The sequence below is a fragment of the Aethalodelphis obliquidens genome, unplaced genomic scaffold (genome assembly GCF_003676395.1).
Source record: "Aethalodelphis obliquidens isolate GAN/ISIS:26980383/991018 unplaced genomic scaffold, ASM367639v1 scaffold8, whole genome shotgun sequence".
NCBI lineage: Eukaryota > Metazoa > Chordata > Mammalia > Artiodactyla > Delphinidae > Aethalodelphis > Aethalodelphis obliquidens.
This window is the reverse complement of record NW_020837952.1, coordinates 6,658,747-6,679,555: the sequence shown is the minus strand read 5'-3', so window position 1 is coordinate 6,679,555 and position 20,809 is coordinate 6,658,747. Positions and strand designations below refer to the sequence as shown.

The 20,809-nt window shown below is 46.6% G+C and overlaps 3 protein-coding genes across 7 annotated transcripts in view; 1 reads left to right on the top strand and 2 right to left on the bottom strand.

Annotated features, from left to right (window-relative positions):
- The window catches only part of RBMS2 (RNA binding motif single stranded interacting protein 2), a 103,683-nt gene extending 84,869 nt beyond the window's left edge, over window positions 1-18,814 (bottom strand). The window contains exon 1 of one of the 3 annotated variants that reach the window (XM_027106707.1): window positions 18,733-18,814. The gene's annotated coding sequence lies outside the window, so the exon portion shown is untranslated. Of the gene's footprint in view, window positions 1-2,955; window positions 3,061-18,732 lie in introns of those variants that run through there. The other 2 variants (XM_027106704.1, XM_027106706.1) reach the window with 2 other exon arrangements.
- GLS2 (glutaminase 2) lies at window positions 3,082-16,780 on the top strand. 3 transcript variants are annotated; one of them, XM_027106697.1, is made up of 18 exons: window positions 3,082-3,849; window positions 8,330-8,429; window positions 8,870-8,991; window positions 9,609-9,738; window positions 10,272-10,351; window positions 10,436-10,599; window positions 10,814-10,872; window positions 12,168-12,200; window positions 12,482-12,540; window positions 13,078-13,144; window positions 13,292-13,342; window positions 13,564-13,740; window positions 14,437-14,568; window positions 14,682-14,774; window positions 14,944-15,005; window positions 15,528-15,604; window positions 15,894-15,957; window positions 16,104-16,780. In XM_027106697.1, exons 1-18 carry the CDS (start codon window positions 3,668-3,670, stop codon window positions 16,258-16,260), a joined length of 1,809 nt encoding a protein of 602 aa, XP_026962498.1. In that variant the 5' UTR covers window positions 3,082-3,667; the 3' UTR covers window positions 16,261-16,780. The 3 variants fall into 3 exon arrangements, with proteins under 3 accessions (XP_026962498.1, XP_026962500.1, XP_026962499.1); XM_027106699.1 differs by lacking the exon at window positions 3,082-3,849 and adding an exon at window positions 3,856-4,085; XM_027106698.1 differs by lacking the exons at window positions 3,082-3,849; window positions 8,330-8,429; window positions 10,436-10,599 and having other exon boundaries at window positions 8,887-8,991.
- SPRYD4 (SPRY domain containing 4) lies at window positions 16,748-18,845 on the bottom strand. The gene is made up of 2 exons (XM_027106710.1): window positions 18,733-18,845; window positions 16,748-18,365 (listed from the first exon to the last, which is right to left on the bottom strand). Exons 1-2 carry the CDS (start codon window positions 18,815-18,817, stop codon window positions 17,827-17,829), a joined length of 624 nt encoding a protein of 207 aa, XP_026962511.1. The 5' UTR covers window positions 18,818-18,845; the 3' UTR covers window positions 16,748-17,826.
- Between the last annotated feature and the right edge of the window lie 1,964 nt (window positions 18,846-20,809).

Below are 20,809 nucleotides of genomic sequence, written 5' to 3'. Positions count from 1 at the left end.
AGATAAATAATAAATAAAAATTTTAAAAAAACAACACTTGAAATGTAGGACGCCATTAAGTGTCTGTTTATATTTTTGGAATATCTGTACTACTGACAATTAACGAATAAAAGTGGGTTTAGGGCTTCCCTGGTGGCGCAGTGGTTAAGAATCCGCCTGCCAATGCAGGGGACACGGGTTCGAGCCCTAGTCCGGGAGGATCCCACATGCTGCGGAGCAACTAAGCCTGTGCGCCACAACTACTGAAGCCCGCACGCCTAGAGCTCGTGCTCCACAACGAGAGAAGCCACCGCAATGAGAAGCCTGAGCACCACAACAAAGAGTAGCCCCCACTCACCACAGCTAGAGAAAGCCCGTGTGCAGCAACGAAGACCCAATGCTGCCAAAAATAAATAAATAAAATAAATTAAAAAAAAAAAGTGGGTTTAAAAAACCCATCCATGAATGGGAAAAAGAAAAAGTTGGCTCCAATCCCCCAACCTCCCTTGATGCCCCTCTCCCTTTATCTTAGCTACCCTTCACCCCGAGCCTAGTTAGATGCCCCTTCTTTCTACTTCCTTTTTCATATCTCTTCACCTCAGCATTTTTCATTAGGAATTTTAAAAACTGGCTTTCTCATTTCTTCCAATAATCAGAAACTGGTTTTTTGTTTTTAATTTCTGTATTTCCTAGCACTGGGCCTGGCACACTATAGGCCAATGAATAAATATTCATTGACTGAACTGAAGATGATTATGTCAGAGCTCCCAGTACTTATATTTTACCCAGTAAAAGACAAGATTATCTTTTACAAATGGAGAAACTAAGGCAGGAAGGAATGTGCACCAAGAGTAACTTTTGCAGAACAAACGCTAATGAAAAAAATAACTTATGTGAAATAATCTTTCACTCTGACTAATTAAGATTCTAACTACAATCTAAAGAGTAGAACAAATGACAGTCTGTAAATCATAACAAATATACATCCTCCAAACATAAGCATCAAGTTTCCAATTTTGTACCACAGAGGATATAGCTTTTCTGATTTAAAAATTCAAAATCCTTCCCCATACACCACAAAACTCTAGCACAACAAGGGACTGGCCTAAAAACCTACTATTAGAGATACCTGAAAGCTTATGAAAAGCTTCGGGTTTAGCTGGCCATGTCACAGCTGGCTAGTACTTTTGCAAAGATTTAACTGGATAGGACCTTTTCAAATCAGAAATAAAAAAAAGAACTTAACATTGCCAAACTCTAACCACCTGGGATGACAAACTTGTTCTTAAATATCTTATACTTTACACAATGCTGTGGGCCTCCCAAGTCACCGGTTCACCCTCCATCCTCATACAAAAGTAGCAATGTTATAGTGGAAGAAGAATCAGTCCAAAGGTCAAAGTGCTAGATCTCTATGCAAAGAACCTCCCCTTCTACAGGCAGACTTCCTTCACTGCCCAACCAGTTCCTACTATCAGAGAGACCTGGGAAGAAAAAGAGTGAGGAACTTGTTACTGATTATAATTAAAGCTAATTCAAAAAAGCAGGGGTAGGAAATAAAAGGAAGCAAACACCTGGGTAATGTTTAGAAATTCCCTAACACATGTTATCTTTCTCGTGACAGCTCAAAAAACTTCAGAGATATAACATTCCTATGAAACAAGGATAAGATTAGCCTACTACATTTGGAAAAGTTAATGCTGGCTCGCATTTATACTAAGTATTAAGACCCAGAACTTTCTTAAAGAAGTAATGGGCAAAGCCATTAATAAGGCAGCCAGGGTAAGCTGGAATCCCTGAATTAGAGTCCTACCTATAGGAGAATGGATAGGGCAGATAAGGAATAACTACAGAAGGGAAAAACAAACAAAAACAAAAGGAAGGTCACTCTACCTGGTTTCAAACTAAATAAACCCTCTGTCCTTAACCAAGCCAAAGGAGAACTGCCTTTCCACAGAACGCACCAGAGTATCGTTTTGATATTTCTTTTCCCACAGTTACCCTTGATGCTCATTTTAATCCAAAAACAAAAAGAAAAGCAAGTGACATTTTGTGATACAGCCAGCCTCTAGCCAATTCTCAGTACCGTATTATACTGCTTCGACGTAAATGCTTCCTTTAGGAGCAACTGGAATAATTCAGTGGTTAATTTTGGGATGAGCTGCATGATGGAGAGAGCCTTGTAGTCAGAGACTTGGGTCTGATTCCTGACTCTGGTACTTATTAGATGGGTTATCTTATTCAAAAAAGTCTTGGGACTTCCCCGGTCATCCACTGGTTAAGAATCCATCTTGCAGTGCAGAGGACGCTGGTTGGATCCCTGGTGGCGAAACTAAGATCCCACATGCCGGGGGACAACTGAGCCCCTGCGCCACAACTAGAGAGAAGCCCGCGCACTGCAACAAAAGATCCCACATGCTGCAACTAAGACCTGATGCATCCAATAAATAAATAAATATTAAAAAAAGAAAAAGTCTTAATTTCTGAGTCTTAGTTTCCTCATCTTCAAAATGGGACTAGTAATAACTATTCTTTAGGTCTCTGGTAAGAGGGAGAGACACACTATATAAAGTGGTTGACAAACCATAACAGCTATTATTTCCATGAGCTCCTACTAAATACGGATGCTGTGAAGATATAGGTGAATGTTCTCCTAGTTGCAAATGATAAAATTCCCGAATGTGCTTACTTTTCAAAATTCTTTTTGTACATCTTTTCTGCCTGTGAGGAATACAGAGGCAAGCAATTAAATTAGCTAAAATTTAGGGGACACCTAACGGCTTATAAAATGTTTAAGGGCTCAGAGTTAAGGACACCTAAGTCTTAAACAGACACCAAATAATTGGCAGAGGTAAAACGAGAACCCAGGCACCCTAGCAGCCCAGGATGACCTTTCCCCCGCCTCATGATCTCACTGAAGTGCCTGGGCGCTGTTTCTGGTCGGGGTAATTTCCTGCCACATGACTCCTCACTCACCAACACCGCGTGCTGGAAACAAGGCATTCGTTGGGCCTCCACGCCGCGCTACAAGGCCGGGTACTGAAGGCTGGTTTTGGACTTCGAATATCGGAGGTCACTAAGAGGCCTCTTGAGCAGGGCTCACTCTTATCCGAGTGTAGAGAGGTACCGCTTTCCCCTCTTTCCGAGAATTCCATCGTTCTGACGCCGCCGCGTCCTTCGCCTTCACAACTGCCCCACCTCAGCTTTCCCGCCCTCGGCGCTTGCACGCACGGCGAGCCGCAGCGAGCCGGAACGCGGAGGAATCCGCCGGATTTTTGTGGACGGCCCACCGCCTTGCTTTCATTGGGTAGCCTCGTTTTATCTCCGCCCCCAAGTTTTTTACTTTCTCAATGATTGGGCCTGGGCATTGTCCATCCCAACTCTCAGGCACCGCCCACTTCTCACCAGCCACTAGACACCCTGCGCTCTGTGTTCCCTATCGCGTGCACTCCACATCGACGCCTTGTCTAGGCGAGGATTGGGTGCACCTGGCAGTGTACCGAGCCTTGTAGGGACCGGCCCCTCCTCCTGCTCCAACCCCACCTACCGGGTCTCACCTCTCCACCCCGCAGGTCCGGCACTCCGTCGCTTAGCTCGCCCCACGTGGTCCGCGTTTCCTCCGCCCCTCCCTCCCACCACCGCTCAGAAGCCCTGGGAGCTCTGGCCGAGCGGCCGGCGCGCTGAGGGGATGCGCTCCATCAAGGCTCTGCAGAATGCGCTGAGCGGGGCCGGCAGTTACTGCCGGCGGGGAGGCTGGGGTCACCTGAGCCGGAGCCCCCTCCTTGGCGGGGGCGTCTGGCACCACCTCAGTGAGGCCGCGGCGCAGGGCAGGGAGACGCCACACAGCCACCAGCCGCAGCATCAGGATCAGTAAGGCTCGCGGGACAGGGGCAGAGGACAGGCACTCTCACTGTCGTTCCCACTAGCTTCCGAGTCCCTTCCCCAAGGAGCGCTTCGCATCTCCCTTCTCCTCTCCTCGCTTACTGGCCTGCGATGCCTTTTCCTTTAGATTTGGGGCTTTGGGTCCGCCGCGCTCGGGCGGTAACGTGCCGTCCGCCCGGCAAGGCGTTTGGGCAGGTCGGTCCTCGGGATGGTGCCTGTCCAAGGTGCGTACTTAATTGGGAGCGCAGGTGGGTGCGGAGTGTTGCTTGGTGCGCGTGTCTGAGTGCAGGGCCGTGTGCGCACCGCCCATCCTAATCCTCCTTCTCTCCCCTGTCCTCGTGTGTATATTAGGGGATGCGTGGGTATAGAACAGCCTGCCTAGAGTCCCAGTGTTCTTGGGTCTGTGTGTGGTCGATCTGTGTTTCGGCGTGTATGATGCTCGTGTGTTACTGGTGCGCAGATACTTGCGTATGTGTTGGGTGTGTACGTTATCAGGGCTCCCTAATCTGTAGAATAAGGGTGGTTCTCCGATTGGTTTTTGAAGGAGGAAAATCTTTATAATGGGGGGGGAGAATCGTAAGACGCAGATCTCCCAAACCAGAGCCAGTCAGAGCCGTTTTATGTGCTGCTCAGGCGGCTCCCTGATTTAAGGGGTTCTCTTCCCTTGGGTTCTTACTCTGCCCGAGAGGCTGCACCTCTCTCCCCCACCGCCCTGGAACACTTGGTGGCTGAGCTTCTTCGAGACGCAGAAACGGAGCTGAGCAGGAAATTTTTTCCTCCCCAGAAGCCAACATAGACACTATCCAAGTAGTCCCTGCTTTTTTATAGCAGGAACAGGAAATGGACCATCTCCCTTGTCATTGATATGTACTGATGACATTCAGAAAGACATGCACACCATAATTAAAGTAGCCAGACAGACTGCTCTGTCCTCTACCTCACCACCACTGGAGTCCCTGTCCTGGATAGGTAACATCCAATAAGGTATTATCTATTTATTATTAATGAGAATTAGTATTATGCTGTACTTTTCCATCAGCCTCTTCTCAAGGAGACACAAAATGTTTAAATTTTAAAGAATAAACCCTCTCTCTCCTGGTCTACTCTCCATCCTGACTTTTCCCAAATAATCACCTTGGGAGAAATGGTGGTGGGTTAGAGAAAAGGCTTAACCTCCCTCACCCTCACACCTTCTGTGGGATGGGGAGCAAGAAGCATCCCTGGTTCCTCCACACACACCCTTCCTTACCCTGTGGTGTCAGGTGATGGAAGTGGTTTGTTTTGTTGTTGCTGTTGTTGTTTTAATTGGCGTATAGTTGATTTACAATTGGAATTGTTTTTAGGAACCTTAATCCTCTTGCCTATTGCTGCCTGTGCTCCTAGGGACTTCTTGGTAAAGGCCTGGGACCAATGCTCCTTTGGGCAGGAGTTGAGGGCATGGAGGGGGATGGGTTCTGGGAGTGTGACACCATGAGGGGAAGTGTTCTTGGTGGATAAGGAGGGCAGCAAAGAGAAAATGCCCTGTTATTTAGGTTACTGTTTTGTTTCTTTAATATTTAACTTTATTTCTAATTATTAAAGAAGAACCAGGTAAATAGAGTATCAAGAAGAAAATCAAGATCCCAATATTAGAGGGAACCATATATCCATATTTAATATCTATCCATGATTTAAACCCATATATATACTCTATATGTATATATAAAATTGAACAAAAATAGGATCATAGTATTCCTATTCTTTGGTAGCCTATATTTCCCATTTATGAACAGCTGTTATTATGATTTAATGTGGGCATGCATGATGTCATCTTAATGGCTGCCATTTTGCCATTTTAAGATTCCATTGTATGAGGTATCAGTTTATTTAACCAGTCTTCTATTTGGTTACTCCATATTCTTATGCACTTGTTCAATTATTTCTTAAATTCCTAGGAAATTTTGCTCCCCAGAGACATGTCACTGATATTTTGTATAACCTTCTAGAGATATTTTATGCATATATCAGCAAATATATGTTGATATTATTTCCACTTTTTACAAGTGGTATCATACTATACATATTATTCTGCACCTTACACCACCCCCAACATTATCTTGCAGATCAATCCATATCTTGGTCAAAGGGTATGCAATTTTTTTTTAAATGCTTGTGATACATTCAGCCGTGTGGCATTGTTTCCTGTCTTCCTTCATTTTCCAGGCAAGGAGACCTGGCCTCAAAATATTCCTGCGTACTTTCCTTCTTGAGTTATTCCTCAGATAGCTTTTTCCTCCCTTCCTCTGCCACCACATGGATCCTTTCCTCCCTATAGGCACCAGCCTCATTATAACAACTGGATTTCTTCAGAAACAGAAGAACTCCCCCCTCTCCTGGTATTCCTCCTGGCCCAAAACACACACATGCCTAGTCTATGCCAAGTTCCTTGAGAGGCTTTTTATTTTTAAATGCATTGTTTCAATAGATAATATATTCATAATCATATATCAATATATCATATCCATTAGGTAAAATGTACATATTTGTATGATTCAAAATTCAAAATATATAAAAAGATATATAGTGGGAAGTATCCCTCTTGCTTCTTTTGCCTAGCACCTGCTTCATCTCCCTAGAGGGAGCTAAATCAGTCTTACTGGTTTCTTATATATCCTTCCAGAAATATTTTGTGCCTGAAAAAACATACATATATATGTTCCCTTTTAAGCATAAATAGTACCATATACTATAAACGCTGTTCTACAGCTTTCTTCTTTTAGTTAATATTACATCTTAAAGATCATTCCATATCAATACTTAAAGCATGCCCTCATTTCTTTTTTCTACATTGCATAATATTCCATCATATGAATATACCCTAATTTACCTAACCAGTTCCCTGTTGATGCACATTTGGGTTGTTTCCAGTGTTACTATTACTAACAATGCAATGAATGACTGTGAATATGTTACCTTGTAGGTATGTGAATACACTTATATGGTAAATACCTGGAAGTCAAATTGTTGGATCTAAGGGTTTTGAAGGGTCTAATCTCATAGTTATCATATTTGGCATGAGCTGATAAAATAATTCCTCTAAATCTGTTAACATATTAATAGAAGAAATCTTGAAGATCAAAAATCTTTAGTACCTGTATTTTTAGGTGCTATAATCCAGTGAGAGAGATACTTTAGGGAACAGGGGTATTCCTAGAAATGTAACTTGGTGATTCTTTATTGAAGATCCGTAGTGTGCTAGGGACTTTGCTCAGTTCTAGGAAGACAAAGATGTATAAAACACGAAGACATAACAGTGGAGCAAGGGAGATTGTCTTCTGTCAATAAGATGGTATGTTGTGTCATACCAGCAGCATAAGCAAAATCAAGAAGTTTGGGAAAGGCTTTACAGAGTTAGTAACATTTGATCTGGACCTTGAGGGATAAGCAGGACTGTGCAGGTGAAGGAGGAAAAGGTCTTTCCATGCAGAAGTTTCAGTGTAAACAACAAGGGCCAGGAAGCCTGACAGTGCCTAGGCCACCTATTTATTACCTGGCATAACTGGAGTATGGGGGCATAGTGGAGAATAGGAAAGGAATATTGACAGGTTTTAAAGAGCCTTGAATGCCATACCAAGGAATAAGAACTTATTTTGTAGGCACTGGGGAGCTATCAAAGGTTTTTGAGTAGAGAAATGATATTTGAGTTTTAGAAAGATAACTGGCACATTGTGGAAGGTGGGTTGCAAGTCAAGAGAGTGTAGGAGCAGATAGGTAACAGACAACAAGGAGCTACTGAGCATCTACTTTGTGAAAGATGGTTTTTCATGGAATGGCATTTAAATTAAACCTCACATCACCCATGTGAAGCAGATGTTAAACCCTCATTTTAGGGATGAGGAAACAGGTTCAGCTTTATTAAATAACCTGACTTACTATCCATATTAAGATCACAGCTATTAAAGGCAAACTGGTTCTTTCTACAACACCGTGCTAGCACAGGGGAAGAGAAGAAAAGAGGGTGGATTTGAGAGACATTATGGAGGTAGATTCATCCAATGTTGGTTATGAACGTAAGGTATGGGAATTATCCAAGTGATTCCACATTTCCGGCTTGCCCCCCGCCCCCGGGTAAGTGGTAACACTATTAATCCAAATGGGAATCACAAGAGGAGGAGCAGAGGGAGGGAGGCAAGATGATCTCAGGCTTGGACATGTTGAGTCTGCAGTGCCTATGGGACATCTAGAAATGGAAGTATTTAGAAGGCAACTAGAAATAAATGTCTGAAGTTTAGGAACAAAAGAAAGAGAATAGGATTTAAGACTTCTCAGGACCGATGTGAAGGTTGGAATTATAGGGGTAGATCAGATGGTTCAGGGAGAAGGTGTAGACTGAGGACACCTACCTGCTGCTAAGCCCTTGTTCTAGGAGGAGGAGCAGGGAGGAGTTCTCAGGTTCCTGTCCTCCTCCCCTGTCTCTGCCCCCAAACAGTGATTCGTCAGAGAGTGGCATGCTGTCCCGTCTGGGTGATCTGCTCTTCTACACTATTGCTGAGGGACAGGAACGAATCCCTATCCACAAGTTCACTACTGTAAGTTCCTCTCTACCTGCTCAGAACACTGATCCCTTAGGATCTCTGGAAACTGGGGAAAGGAAGGTAGGACAAGTACAGGGCAGCTAATGGGTTGCTTCATGAGGATGAAGAATAGCTGATGATAGCAGATACCTAGGCTGATGAGGCAATCCCATCCCTGCCCCAGGTGGGATGATTCAACCCTCTAACTCAGTCCATCTTTTTGGTTTGCGACTTTGACCCAAGGGGTTCAGAAACCAGCTGCCTTGATGAAAAAGGGCAGGAAACCCCTATTAGCCTTCAAAACTGTTATATTCCATCCTATCTTGGTCTGCAAACCCATTTCTTCCACCTGTTGTAGTAGTTGGGGTTGAGTTAATTGTTATCCATTGGGAAAAATGATTAGGATTAGATTATTGTCCTTGTAGCTGACCTTACCAGGCTCCTTTCCCCTGAAGGCACTGAAGGCCACTGGACTGCAGACGTCAGATCCCCGGCTCCGGGACTGCATGAGCCAGATGCGCCGCATGGTTCGAGAGACCAGCAGTGGTGGCCTCTTGGACCGAGATCTCTTCCGAAAGTGAGGGCCCCGGAAACAAGGGCACTGCTCTCAAAGCAGTTCTTTGGACACAGACTTTGACAGCAGGAAGGGATACTGGGGATTGGATAATTCAACCTCTCAACTTTATTACTTATTTATTACACAAGTAACACATATATATGCCTATACGTATTGTAAAAGTTCAAGCAACAGAGAAATACATGTTCTCCTTTCCCTCTCTCCCCATCCCTGTCCCTTTTCCCAGAAGTAAACATTGTTAACAGATTAGTAGATATCTTCTACATAATGTCCTAAGCATTTACATATATATATAGGAATATATGTAAACATACTTGTATAATTTAAGATTTAAAATATAAAGATGACCTACCATACATATTATTCAGGTATTTATTTTTTCTCCTATCCCAAGACACTGTGTCTTGGAATATCTTCACATATCATTACAACCCCTCATTTTAGAGGCATAGAAACTTAAGACCCAGAAAGATCAAGTGATATGCCAAAGGTTACACAGCTGTTGGTCCCAAACCCAATGACCACTCACACTTTCTTCGTTCCCAACTTCCATGGCTCCAGAGTGAGTCACAGCTGCATCTCTCCAGCCCCCTAACCCAATCGTGTCTGGGATCCAGGTGTGTGAGCAGGAACATTGTGCTCCTGACCCAGGCATTCCGAAAGAAGTTCGTCATTCCTGATTTTGAGGAGTTCACGAGCCATGTGGACCGCATCTTTGAGGATGCCAAAGAGCTCACTGGAGGCAAAGTGAGGGCCAGGGGACTGAGGGATGGGCAAGGGCTCTGGACCAGATATACCTTGCTTCTCAGAGATTTCCTGGGGCTGGGAATCCAGTGGATGAGTGATGAGAAGCAGAACCTCTAAAAATGGGGACAAGGGCTTTATGTATTTTACCTGTGATTTCTAGAACAGGTGAGGGAATCTGAAGTTTTTATGGAGACAGCTGACATAAGGATTCAATAGAACTTTGAAGGAGACCTACAGGGTAATTAAGCCTAAGAGCAGAAAAGGGAAGCTGACCCCAGAATTCTCTTTATACCTTATATGGGCTTTACTGCCATCTCTATAGGAGTGGGGCTGCAGAAATACGAGGCCTTCTAGGACTTAAGGCTTGGGTGTCTCTAGGAACAACAGGCAGGAGGGAACCCTGTTTGTCTTGCAGAAGACAGAATTTTAGCTTTTATCTAAAAGATTCTCCTGACCCAAACCTCAGCTCTGTTCCCCCTCTCCACATCCACGTCTTCATCCTGTCTCTGTTTTCTCTACCCACTCATACCCAGGTGGCGGCCTACATCCCTCAGCTGGCCAAGTCAAATCCAGATCTGTGGGGCGTCTCCCTGTGCACTGTGGACGGTCAGCGGTGAGATGCTGGGTGAGGAAGGGGAGGCAGGGCACACGGGCAGAGCATAGTCCGACCCCTTTCATGGCACCTGCTTGCCTCCAGGCACTCCGTGGGCCACACAAAGATCCCCTTCTGCCTGCAGTCCTGTGTGAAGCCCCTCACCTATGCCATCTCCATAAGCACCCTAGGCACTGACTACGTGCACAAGTTCGTGGGCAAGGAGCCCAGCGGCCTGCGCTACAATAAGCTCTCCCTCAATGAGGAAGGTGAGCACTCCCTGGGCTCAGACCAGACTCACAGATGCCCCCTTCTTACCCTACCCTCCTCCCAAGGGTGTGTGTTTCTCTGCCCTTCCTGATCAGCTCTGTCACTCCATCCTCCCCAGCAAAGAGATCTTTCCCATTTACCCTACAGAGTGGGCAGGCGGTAAAGGTTTTGCTCAGTGGCTGGTAAGACTCTGGGTGGTTTGTATTTCCCCAGGAATCCCCCATAACCCCATGGTCAATGCTGGTGCCATTGTTGTGAGCTCCCTGATCAAGGTCAGTGCCACCCTAGCCTTCTGGAAGGTACTGTTCTCTAAACCCCCTTGTTCCTATATCCCTCGTATCTGCCTGTCTCTCCAGGGAGATTGGTGGGGACTTGACTCCTTTGAGGGTGCCCAGGAGGCAGTGAAGACACAGCAGGGACTCACAAATTATTCTGAGGATGTTAGTAAATGGAACTGTATCCCAGCTCCTACCCATGAGTCTGGAGCCCAGAGCTTCCTGGCTCTGAGGGAAGTGAGCAGGTCCTGACCCCAGCCTAGCACGAAGGACCAAATGCCACACACAGGGGGAGGACAGCTCTGTTAGGTACTGATTGGCCACTTGTGGGTGAGGGACACATGGAAAGAAGGGTGAATGGCCAGAACAGGGCAGCTATTCACGTCACCTGGAGCTGTGAGTTGGCCTTGAGCAAGGGTGTCTGGCCAGCCTGTCAGCTGTAGGTCTCCCAGGGCTTGAGCAAGAACCTGAGAGCAGTGTGGGCAGCAACAATCCAGAGCCAATCACAGCCCTTCCTGGGGAAGGTGGTGTTAGGAACCCTCCCCCCAGGGACCCAAGTGTCAGAGTCCCTGTGGTGTTGACACTATAGCTGACGAGTACAGGAAGCAATTGTGGGGTGGGGGGAGGGGGATGGACCAGGCTCAGGCTCTCCCCTTGCTCCGGGATAGCTCTATCTACAGCCCTGTATCTGGGGCCTGCCTCATCCCACTCCCATCTAAACAGGCCCTACTGACTTGACTCTTAGCTAAAATCTTTAGCTTTATTTCAGTTATCAATATAATTGATATAATTGAATATTATAATGTATGCAACACACACCGTCCTCCCATTCCCATCACTCACTCCAGTCTTGGAAATGGCCATGGGAGTCAGGGGTAGGATAGAGGAAGCCTCCAGCCTGGGTTGTAAGGAATGAGGATAGGGACCAGGAATAGGGGTGGGGCTTGGGAACAGGATTGGAATCAGGAAAATGAAAGTGGGAGTCAGGGATGATGGTTGGCATTGAGAATGGAAATGAGAGTGAGACTCAGGGATGGGTGAGACTCATAGCTGGGGTGAGCTTATCTGTACTCATTACCTGATAATAAAATCTAAATGATTTGGTTTTTAAGATCACTAGGTATGCATGGATATAAAAAAGTCTCAGTTGTTAAAAAAAAAAAAAATTGTAAAATGCAACACACACCCAGTAGCAAAACCGGTCTAACACTTTATCTCCACTACATCCTTCTGACCCTCCCTGTCATCCTCCTAGGCTTAGAATACTGATATCTCTTTTTGTCTCCTTGCAGATGGACTGTAACAAAGCAGAGAAGTTTGATTTTGTAAGTTCCCTCACTGCTCAGCCCCTGGCTGCTTTTCTCCATGGCATGTTGTCCATTCCAGCTGCCCCAGTGCCTGGCTCTAACCCCACTTTGATGGTGTACCAGCCCATACTAGAAGCCTTATTTCCAGAGGTGTAGGAATCTGCTGGCGTGAGGGAAGAAAGCCTCCTGAAGTCCCTGCTGGGATAAGGACTGAGGAGTGCAGAAGGGTTAATCAGCCTATGTGTTTACTAGGGGTCCTTACGCATGGGGTGCCTCCCATGCCCCTTTTTCTCTTCCAGGTCTTGCAGTATCTGAATAAAATGGCTGGGAATGAATACATGGGTTTCAGCAATGCCACGTAAGGCCCTGTTCACAGGATTGGCTGAATGTGTGTGGGGATGTGTGTTTGAGTGTGTGTGTGTGTATACGTATGTGGGGGGCGGGGAATGGAGGAGGAGGATAGAATCTTAGGAAGAAGAAATCCCAGGGGAACCTTGGCCTTTCAGCTTCCTCTGAGCCCCTTCATGGACATTTGTTTGCTTTGTAAAAGGATCTGTTCCATTTCTATTTGGTACTTAATGAGAAAGACAGTGTGAGAGTTTGCACCTGGGCCCTCTCTTGCCAAGTCTCTCAAAACCAAAAACCTCATTTTCCTAGACTAAATGACTAGATCATTTTGGGTTTGGTTTTGTTTTTCACACTTTACAATAAAGCTGGACCCAGTGCTTTCTCAGGTTCAGAAGTTTTCTCCAGTGTAAGTGTGAGAATTAATAAAGGGGCTGATTTAGTTTGACATGTGTGATCTAGTTCTGTCTCTCTCAGGGAAGGTATTTTTCCCCCTTCTCCTCACACCCATCCCTCAAATGTCAAGTACTAAATTGGGTGTTTGCTTCAGATTCCAGTCAGAGAAGGAAACAGGGGATCGGAATTATGCCATCGGCTATTATCTAAAGGAAAAGAAGGTAACTGGGAGAGGCCGGTACCAAGTCCCTGGGAATTCTGTGGCTGGTGGAAGGGCGATGGGGGCTGGGGACTTCGGCTGAGGTCCTGGCAGTGTGACAGGGGCTGCTGATGGCCTGAGAAACGCTCTCCCCTCTTCTTCCTTGCAGTGCTTTCCTAAAGGGGTGGACATGATGGCTGCCCTGGATCTCTACTTCCAGGTAAGCAGATGCCGCCATTCAGCCCAGCGCCAAGGGAACGGGACACACTGCCTTCCTTGCTCTGACCCACAAGAGGGATACTCATCTCCAGTGGTTCTGGCATCCTTCAGAAACACCAGGGGAACTTACTGAAGGATCAGGATGTCGAGAACATTGCTCTACACCTCAGAGCACAGCATTCAGGTCCACACCGGACCCTCACCTCTGCCTCGTCTCCACAGCTGTGCTCCGTGGAGGTGACCTGTGAATCAGGCAGTGTCATGGCAGCCACCCTGGCCAATGGCGGGATCTGCCCCATCACAGGCGAGAGCGTGCTGAGCGCTGAAGCAGTGCGCAACACCCTCAGCCTCATGCACTCCTGCGGCATGTATGACCTCTCGGGCCAGTTTGCTTTCCATGTGAGTGCTTCTGGCCCTGCCATCCATTTGCCATGAGCCCAGAGCCAAGAAAAGGGGACACCGAGTTTCTGAAGGTGGAGAGGTGGACACCTGTTCCTGCCTCTCACTCACTAACTTCCAGCCGGGCAATTAGGCCAAGAATCCTTAGGGGAGTTTGTCAAACACAGTAAGTCCCTCAAACACATAAACACATGACAGTGCAACTTCAGAACCACTCCTCTGCCGCCCCTCACATGGCTGGTGATTCTCTTCCAGGTCTCATACAGGATGTCACTTCCAAAGAGAGGCTTTTCTGACCACCCTCTCTCCACTGGGCTCTCCCTCCCACATCATTCTCTATCACAGCACCCTCCTTTTTTCCTAACATGTTATCATAAGTTGTGATTATTTTTGTCTATTTGTTTGTTTACCTATTTATTGTCTCTGTCCTACCACCAGAATGTAAGTTAACTGAGAGACCTTGTCCTAGTCCTAGCACATCATCAGGCACAGAGTAGATACTCAGTAAATATTTCCTTACTGAAGCCATAAATTTAAGAGGGGGCAGGGGAGGACAGGAGTAAGAAAAGCTAATTAACAAGCCAATAGGTTGAGATGGCTGTGGCCTTGCCCATGAAGTCATTTGGGATAGACTAACTTGTTAACACAGACTTGGGGCACCTCTTGCTCATCCACAGTTCCAACTTTGTCCCCAAGGTGGGCCTGCCAGCCAAGTCAGCTGTGTCAGGAGCCATCCTCCTGGTGGTGCCCAATATCATGGGAATGATGTGTCTATCACCTCCCCTGGACAAGCTGGGGAACAGCTATAGGGGTGTCAGCTTCTGCCAAGTAAGTCACTTTGCATATAGTATTTAATATTTCTGAATGAGAAAATAAAGCAATTTTGAGCTCCTACTAAGTACAGGGAGGAAGTAAACAATCTTTTTGCCTTACAATCCTAGAAGTTGGTATCTCTCTTCAATTTCCACAACTATGACAACCTGAGGCACTGCGCTCGGAAATTAGACCCACGGCGTGAAGGAGGAGAAGTTCGGGTAAGGAAAACCCCAGGTGGCTTGTAAGACTATTTCAGAAGAGAATATTCCGTAACACTTCAGTAAAACCCTTGGCTAAGCATCCATGCGGGAGGGCGACAGGGTAGAGCTGGGCATGGGTGGGTTCGAAGTCACAGTTAATCTCAGGTGGGTATGATTTGTTTTCCAGAACAAAACTGTGGTGAACCTGTTATTTGCTGCCTATAGTGGAGATGTCTCAGCTCTTCGAAGGTACTTCTACTCTGACCAAATAAACACAATAAAATACTCCTGGTCAGAGATCTCATTAGCCGTCAACATAGCAATATAGTTAAGTGCTTCAGCCTTAGAGTCAGACTGAATGGTCAGAGACTACATTTAAATGAGTTTTTTTAAAAAAGTACAGTGACTGCCATGTGATAAGAACTTAATTAATGGTAGCCACCGTTATGATTAACCTGGGTGTTAAAAGCAGAGTCCTAGGAGGCTGGTAAGGACCCTGCCTCAAATGGATTACCAACATCAACAAATATGTACTGGGCACCTACTACAGGTAGGCAGTGATGTTTCTGGAACCATCACACTCCCATCTCTCTGACGTAGGAGTAACAGTCTCATCTGGATAGAGAACACAGACTGTACACGGTCTACAGATCTTGGTATAAGCTCTGTTTTGCTTTTTCTGGAACTCATCCAGTCTGACCCCACTTCAGAAAGGATACCAGTGATTCTAGGCTGATCTGGGTAACTCCAGCTACTTTCCACTCCTCTCAGGTTTGCCTTGTCAGCCATGGACATGGAACAGAAAGACTATGACTCCCGCACAGCCCTGCATGTTGCTGCAGCTGAAGGTATCTGAAGGTTAAATAAGAGAGGAAGCAGATCCTAAGACCTTTCTTTTCTACCAAGAGTACCCCGCATTGTATGTGCCCTCAAGGTTACAAGGGCAGCAACTAGTTTTGTCCAGCTGTGCTTCAGTTTGCAGGCTCTTATTGGGTGCTGCAGGGAGCGAAAATGGGAAGAGGCCTTTCCCCCCTCCCCTTTTAGTTCAGACTCCAGCTGCCAAGGGTCTGTACTAATGTTAACACCAAAAGGGTCAGGATCTATACCCTCTCATTTTCCTTCTGCCTGTATTCCTAGGACACACTGAAGTTGTTAAATTCCTTATTGAGGCTTGCAAAGTGAATCCTTTTGTCAAGGACAGGTGAGTAGGATTAAGCTGAAAGTGGGGGGAAGGGAGGTGGGCAGCAGCTTCTCCACCACGGCCCTCCAGCCACCACAGTTATGTATATAACCAGGGCACTCTTGATGTCTTCTTTGCCTGATCATGGTCTTTGTTCCTCCTCTCAGGTGGGGCAACATCCCCCTGGATGATGCTGTGCAGTTCAACCACCTGGAGGTGGTTAAACTGCTCCAAGATTACCAGGACTCATACACACCATCTGAGACTCAGGCTGAAGCAACAGCTGAGGCCCTGTCCAAAGAGAACTTAGAAAGCATGGTGTGAGCATGGGGCATGCACAGTCCCTGCATAAGAGAAGCACGAGCTGGCCACACACTTAACATATAACCACCAAACATGCTACAGAGGGCCGCACTGCTTCAGTGGTGGTGGGGGGGGCGGGGGGGGCAGTGCTTTCAGTGAGAGTCAAAATACCCCATTCCCTTGGCAGACAGAGTATAGAGAAGTGCCTTTGTGGACTCCTGCAGTAGAGCTATCCATGAAGATTGTGGGCTTCTTTAAGGGACAGCCTAATGGCTTAGCCCACTCCAGATCATCCCAGGTCTTCACGCAGGTCCCCTCTTCCTCTCTCTGAAGAAGCCATTATGAGAGAGAGATACTCTGGTAAGGGGCTCTAGCCACCACGCACATGTATATATCCACAGAGAAAGAGAGGAGCTATGCACCAGGCTTTAGTCGTCTGGAGAGATCTGCCCCCCTTGACCAGGAAGTGCTGCTACTGCTAACAGCAATTTTATAGACAGAGGAAGTATTTTGTGCTCAAATAAACTTTAATTACACAAATTATTATTTTTGCTAGACCCAGTCCTTCTCTTTCTCCCCTAGGGCCATCCAGCTGCATCACCATCATAAAGGTAGAGTAAGATGGAACCACAGGGTCATACAGAGCCCAAAGAATACATATTTCACATATATACTCACCCCACTAGGTTCTTTTCAATCCCAAATACTGCTTTAGGCTAAGTGTACTCTGCTCCAAGTGGGGACAAGTGCTTGGGTCTGAACAGGCCCCAAAATGGATTGTGCAAGACTTCAGGCCTCCCTCCTCCCTCTGCAAGTTACAACTATAGCAGAAATGAAGATGGAACTTCTCAAGAATAAAGTTTCTAGTACTAATCCCCACATGTCTCTTCCCCTTTGGTCATGGTTGTAACTGGTCCAATGATTGCAACAGATTGACCAAGTGTCAGAGGTGTGCAAATTAAGGCAGATGGACTCAGGGTGAGGAGAGCTGCAGCTGTCTGGGGCTGAGAGTCTGTAACACTGAGGTATTAGGCAAGGAGGGCTCTGTTCTCATTCTGACACAGTCAATAAAGCACTACCTGAGGGAGCCAGAGCCCAGACTCTGTACGTGCTGTACAGAAAGGGCAAAGTCATTCACTGCACCACTTCTCCAGCCAGAGGTAGAAAGGATTTACTCTGGAGAGATTCGGTAGAGCCCCCAAAACAAACAGGTTACATGTGGGCAAAGGGAAGGAGAAGTAGCACAGTGATGAATAAATTCAAACAAAGCTGAAAAGTAAGACCCTAGGACTGAATACAGTCTGAGAAAGTCCTGGGCACAGGGAGGCAGAGAGACTGAAGGAAGCAAGTCAGAGAAAGTACATTCATGGTAGCCTAGGAAATTGGCAATAGTCTGGGGGAGGGGAGAGGGTAGCTGTATGCCTAGCTTTCACAAGGTAGGGGAGAGGAAGCTGACAGATATTGCACAGAGGATCCATCACTGAATTGTGGGAGCTAGCAGTTGCTTGGGGCACAGTTAAAAGGTTTCAGACACTTGGATCAGGAGGCTGGCCAAGAGCGTGATTAGGGACTCCAGTGATGGACATACTAGAGGCCTTCAGGCACCTCAAGCCCCGAATGGGTCAGCAGCTCTCCATCCCAAAGGGCAAAAGCAGGCACCACTGGACCCCGGAAATCTGTCTGTAGTGTGTGGACCACAGCAACCCGGCTCACATCCACCAGACTCAGCTTCTGGGCCTCATACTCCAGCAGCAGCCCCACCTTCTCTGGCTGCCCAATGCCCTCAATAGGGGCTTTCTCGTTGGCCAACATGGTGTGCCACTTGCGCTGAGCATAGATGAACACCCAGGAACGATCGTCAACACCGATGCAGCTATCCCGGGAAATATCCACGTCTGCCACTCCTATCCGGAATTGCTGGGAGCGCTTCACTGTCACCTCCCAGTAGTGCCTGCCACTGGTAACCGCTGTGTCTGCCAGCACCACTGCCCACTCCCGGAAGCGCTCCACATTCGGGGCCAATTTTGTGGGCTCCAATCCCACCATGCCGTATTTGACACCTGTGTCACCTTTGAAGAGTGCCAGGCTGCTGTGAGCGGTCTTTTCTTCCAGTTTGAAACTGACGCCTGCGGGCAGAGCAAAGAGGCTGGATAATGACGTGCGCTAGAACTCTAGAACCAGTGACGTACATATTCCGATCTGAAACAGGCAGTCAAGAGATCACGAGGAAACACGGAAGAGTCGGAACGTCAAGCGGGTAAGAGAGTGGGGGCGCTTTAGTATGGGCAGCCCAAGGATCCGAAAAACTCGGACTGGGGAAGCCCTGGAATTTAAAGAAACCAGAGAGTGTCCCAGGTTTGGAATCTCAAGACCAACGCGGTGGGGGAGGGGGAATGAGTCGAAGGGGCTGGAGTTGTTTCTCCGAGCGGGCTCCAGGAATAACAGACGGAAACTATTTTGGAAGTAAAAGAGAGTAAAATGATATAATCCTACCTCTGCGGGCATCTACGGCGGCAACCCCCAATCGTTTGGCTCCCCAACGGCTCAGGCACAGCGAACGACCAAAGGGCAGCGCCATCTTACGCCACGGATGAACAGGGCACGCCCCCCGCCCCGCCCCGCCCCCCTCCGCACTGGCTGAGACCCCTCCATCTGCCCGCCTGCTCCCCTGGCACTTTGTGCGCGAGAGGCAGCAGCGCAGTGTGATGACGTAAGAGAGCCAGCGCCCCGCAGGGAGCCGCCATTTTAGTGAGTTCTGTTCTGGTTGCATCCGGAACAGTTTATTCAATTCTTCCGCGGAGAGGAATGCTGTTCACGTTTTAATTAAATAGGACGTTTAGAAAGATGGTGTAACAAGATGGTTAAAGGTATAGATTTCAGAATTAAACAATAATTGTATTATTCGAACCCGGCTCCTCTGTGTGACTGGGCAAATCACTTAACTTCTGTGAGCCTTAATGTTCTTATTTGTAAAACAAAAATGTCTAGCCGTCAGACCGTAGTAAAAATTAAACGAGAGAATTACCTAGGATACATCTTGACAAATAGCAGTCACTGGGTAAGTGGCAGTTGTTCTAATAAATAAGTGTTGGTTTTGTGTTTTCAGGACTGGCAATGGAAGGTTTAACTCAATATTTGGTTTTCTCAGGTGGAGGAACCCGAGTTTGCTCAAGATTTCATCTAATGCCTTCTCCCCGAAGGCAGAATCCACTATCACCTGTTGGAGAACTCTCAAAATCTCTACTCCATATTTCTCTCCTGAGTTCCAGATCTGTATATCCAAAAGCTTATTGGACATTTCTACCTGAATGTCCCCCATTCACCTCAAATTTAACATGTCTAAAGCTAATTTCGTTTTTCTACACAGACTGGCGAACTGCAACCCACAACCAGCCCTTTGCCCAGGCCAGAAACCTGGAAGCCCTTCACTTCTTTGTTTCCCTCACTTCACATATCTGATTGTTATTAAATCCCTATCACATTATTTTTCCCCTGGACTGCTGCACTGGCTTTCTAACTGGTCTTACCTTCTCCCCAGTGCTGCTGTGGGAACATTTAAAGAGGTAGCTACCTACCTCATCATTAGGTTGTGAATTTTTTTTTCTTTTTAATAAATTTATTTATTTTGGGCTGCGTTGGGTCTTCGTTGCTGGACGCTTGGGCATTATCTAGTTGTGGTGAATGGGGGCTACTCTTCGTTGCGGTGCGCGGGCTTCTCTTTTTAGTGGCCTCTCTTGTTGCCGAGCAGGCTCCGCGGCATGTGGGATCTTCCCGGACCAGAGCTCGAACCCGTGTCCCCTGCTTTGGCAGGTAGATTCTTAACCACTGCGCCACCATGGAAGTCCACTATTTTTGAATGAATAAATGAAGCAGTTTTGGGACTTCCCTGGTGGTCCAGGGGTTAAGAATCTGCCTTCCAATGCAGGGGACACGGGAGTAATCCTTGGTCAAGGAACTAAGATCCCACATGCCATGCGGCAACTAAGCCCGTGTGCCGCAGCTAGAGAGCCCACGTGCCACAACGAAAGATTCCGCAGGCTGCAACTAAGATCCTGCATGCCGCAGCTAAGACCCAATGCTGCCAAATAAATAAATATTTTAAAAATAATTTAAAAATTTTAAAAAGGAAGTTTTGTGCTGATTCTTGCATGCAATAGCTCATTCCTTCCACCAGGGGTCAGCCTGGTCCAGCCTTTTCATCCTACTTAGTATGTGAGAAGAGAGGTTTCTATTCTTTTCAATCCTGGGAGGAAAGGCGTGAAGGTGACATTTCCTTCAGTAAAGTCCTGCTCTGTCAATACTTTGCATTTTGGTAGTAATGAGAGAAGAGTTCCAGGACTGTTTCTGTAGGATTTCTCCCTCGGTTCCACTTGGTCCTGAGAGCTGAAGCAATCACTGCACATTCCTTACACTGTCACTTAGACACAACTCTATTACTTTATTCCCTGCTCAGGGTATAGTGTCTTAACTGTCATCGCTTGCATTATTTCACTTTAACAGACTGACTATCCATCTGATAAACTCACCCTCATTCTGATGATTTACCTGCCTCGTTGCTAATGAACAAGTA

Coding starts and splice junctions, on each gene's coding strand:
- GLS2 (XM_027106697.1), top strand. CDS start 3,668: ATGCGCTCCATCAAGGCTCTGCAGAATGCGCTGAGCGGGGCCGGCAGT. Junction 3,850..8,329: donor CAGCCGCAGCATCAGGATCA/GTAAGGCTCGCG, acceptor GCCCCCAAACAG/TGATTCGTCAGAGAGTGGCA. Junction 8,430..8,869: donor CTATCCACAAGTTCACTACT/GTAAGTTCCTCT, acceptor TTTCCCCTGAAG/GCACTGAAGGCCACTGGACT.
- SPRYD4 (XM_027106710.1), bottom strand. CDS start 18,817: ATGGCGCTGCCCTTTGGTCGTTCGCTGTGCCTGAGCCGTTGGGGAGCC. Junction 18,366..18,732: donor CGCCGTAGATGCCCGCAGAG/GTAGGATTATAT, acceptor CTCTGCCCGCAG/GCGTCAGTTTCAAACTGGAA.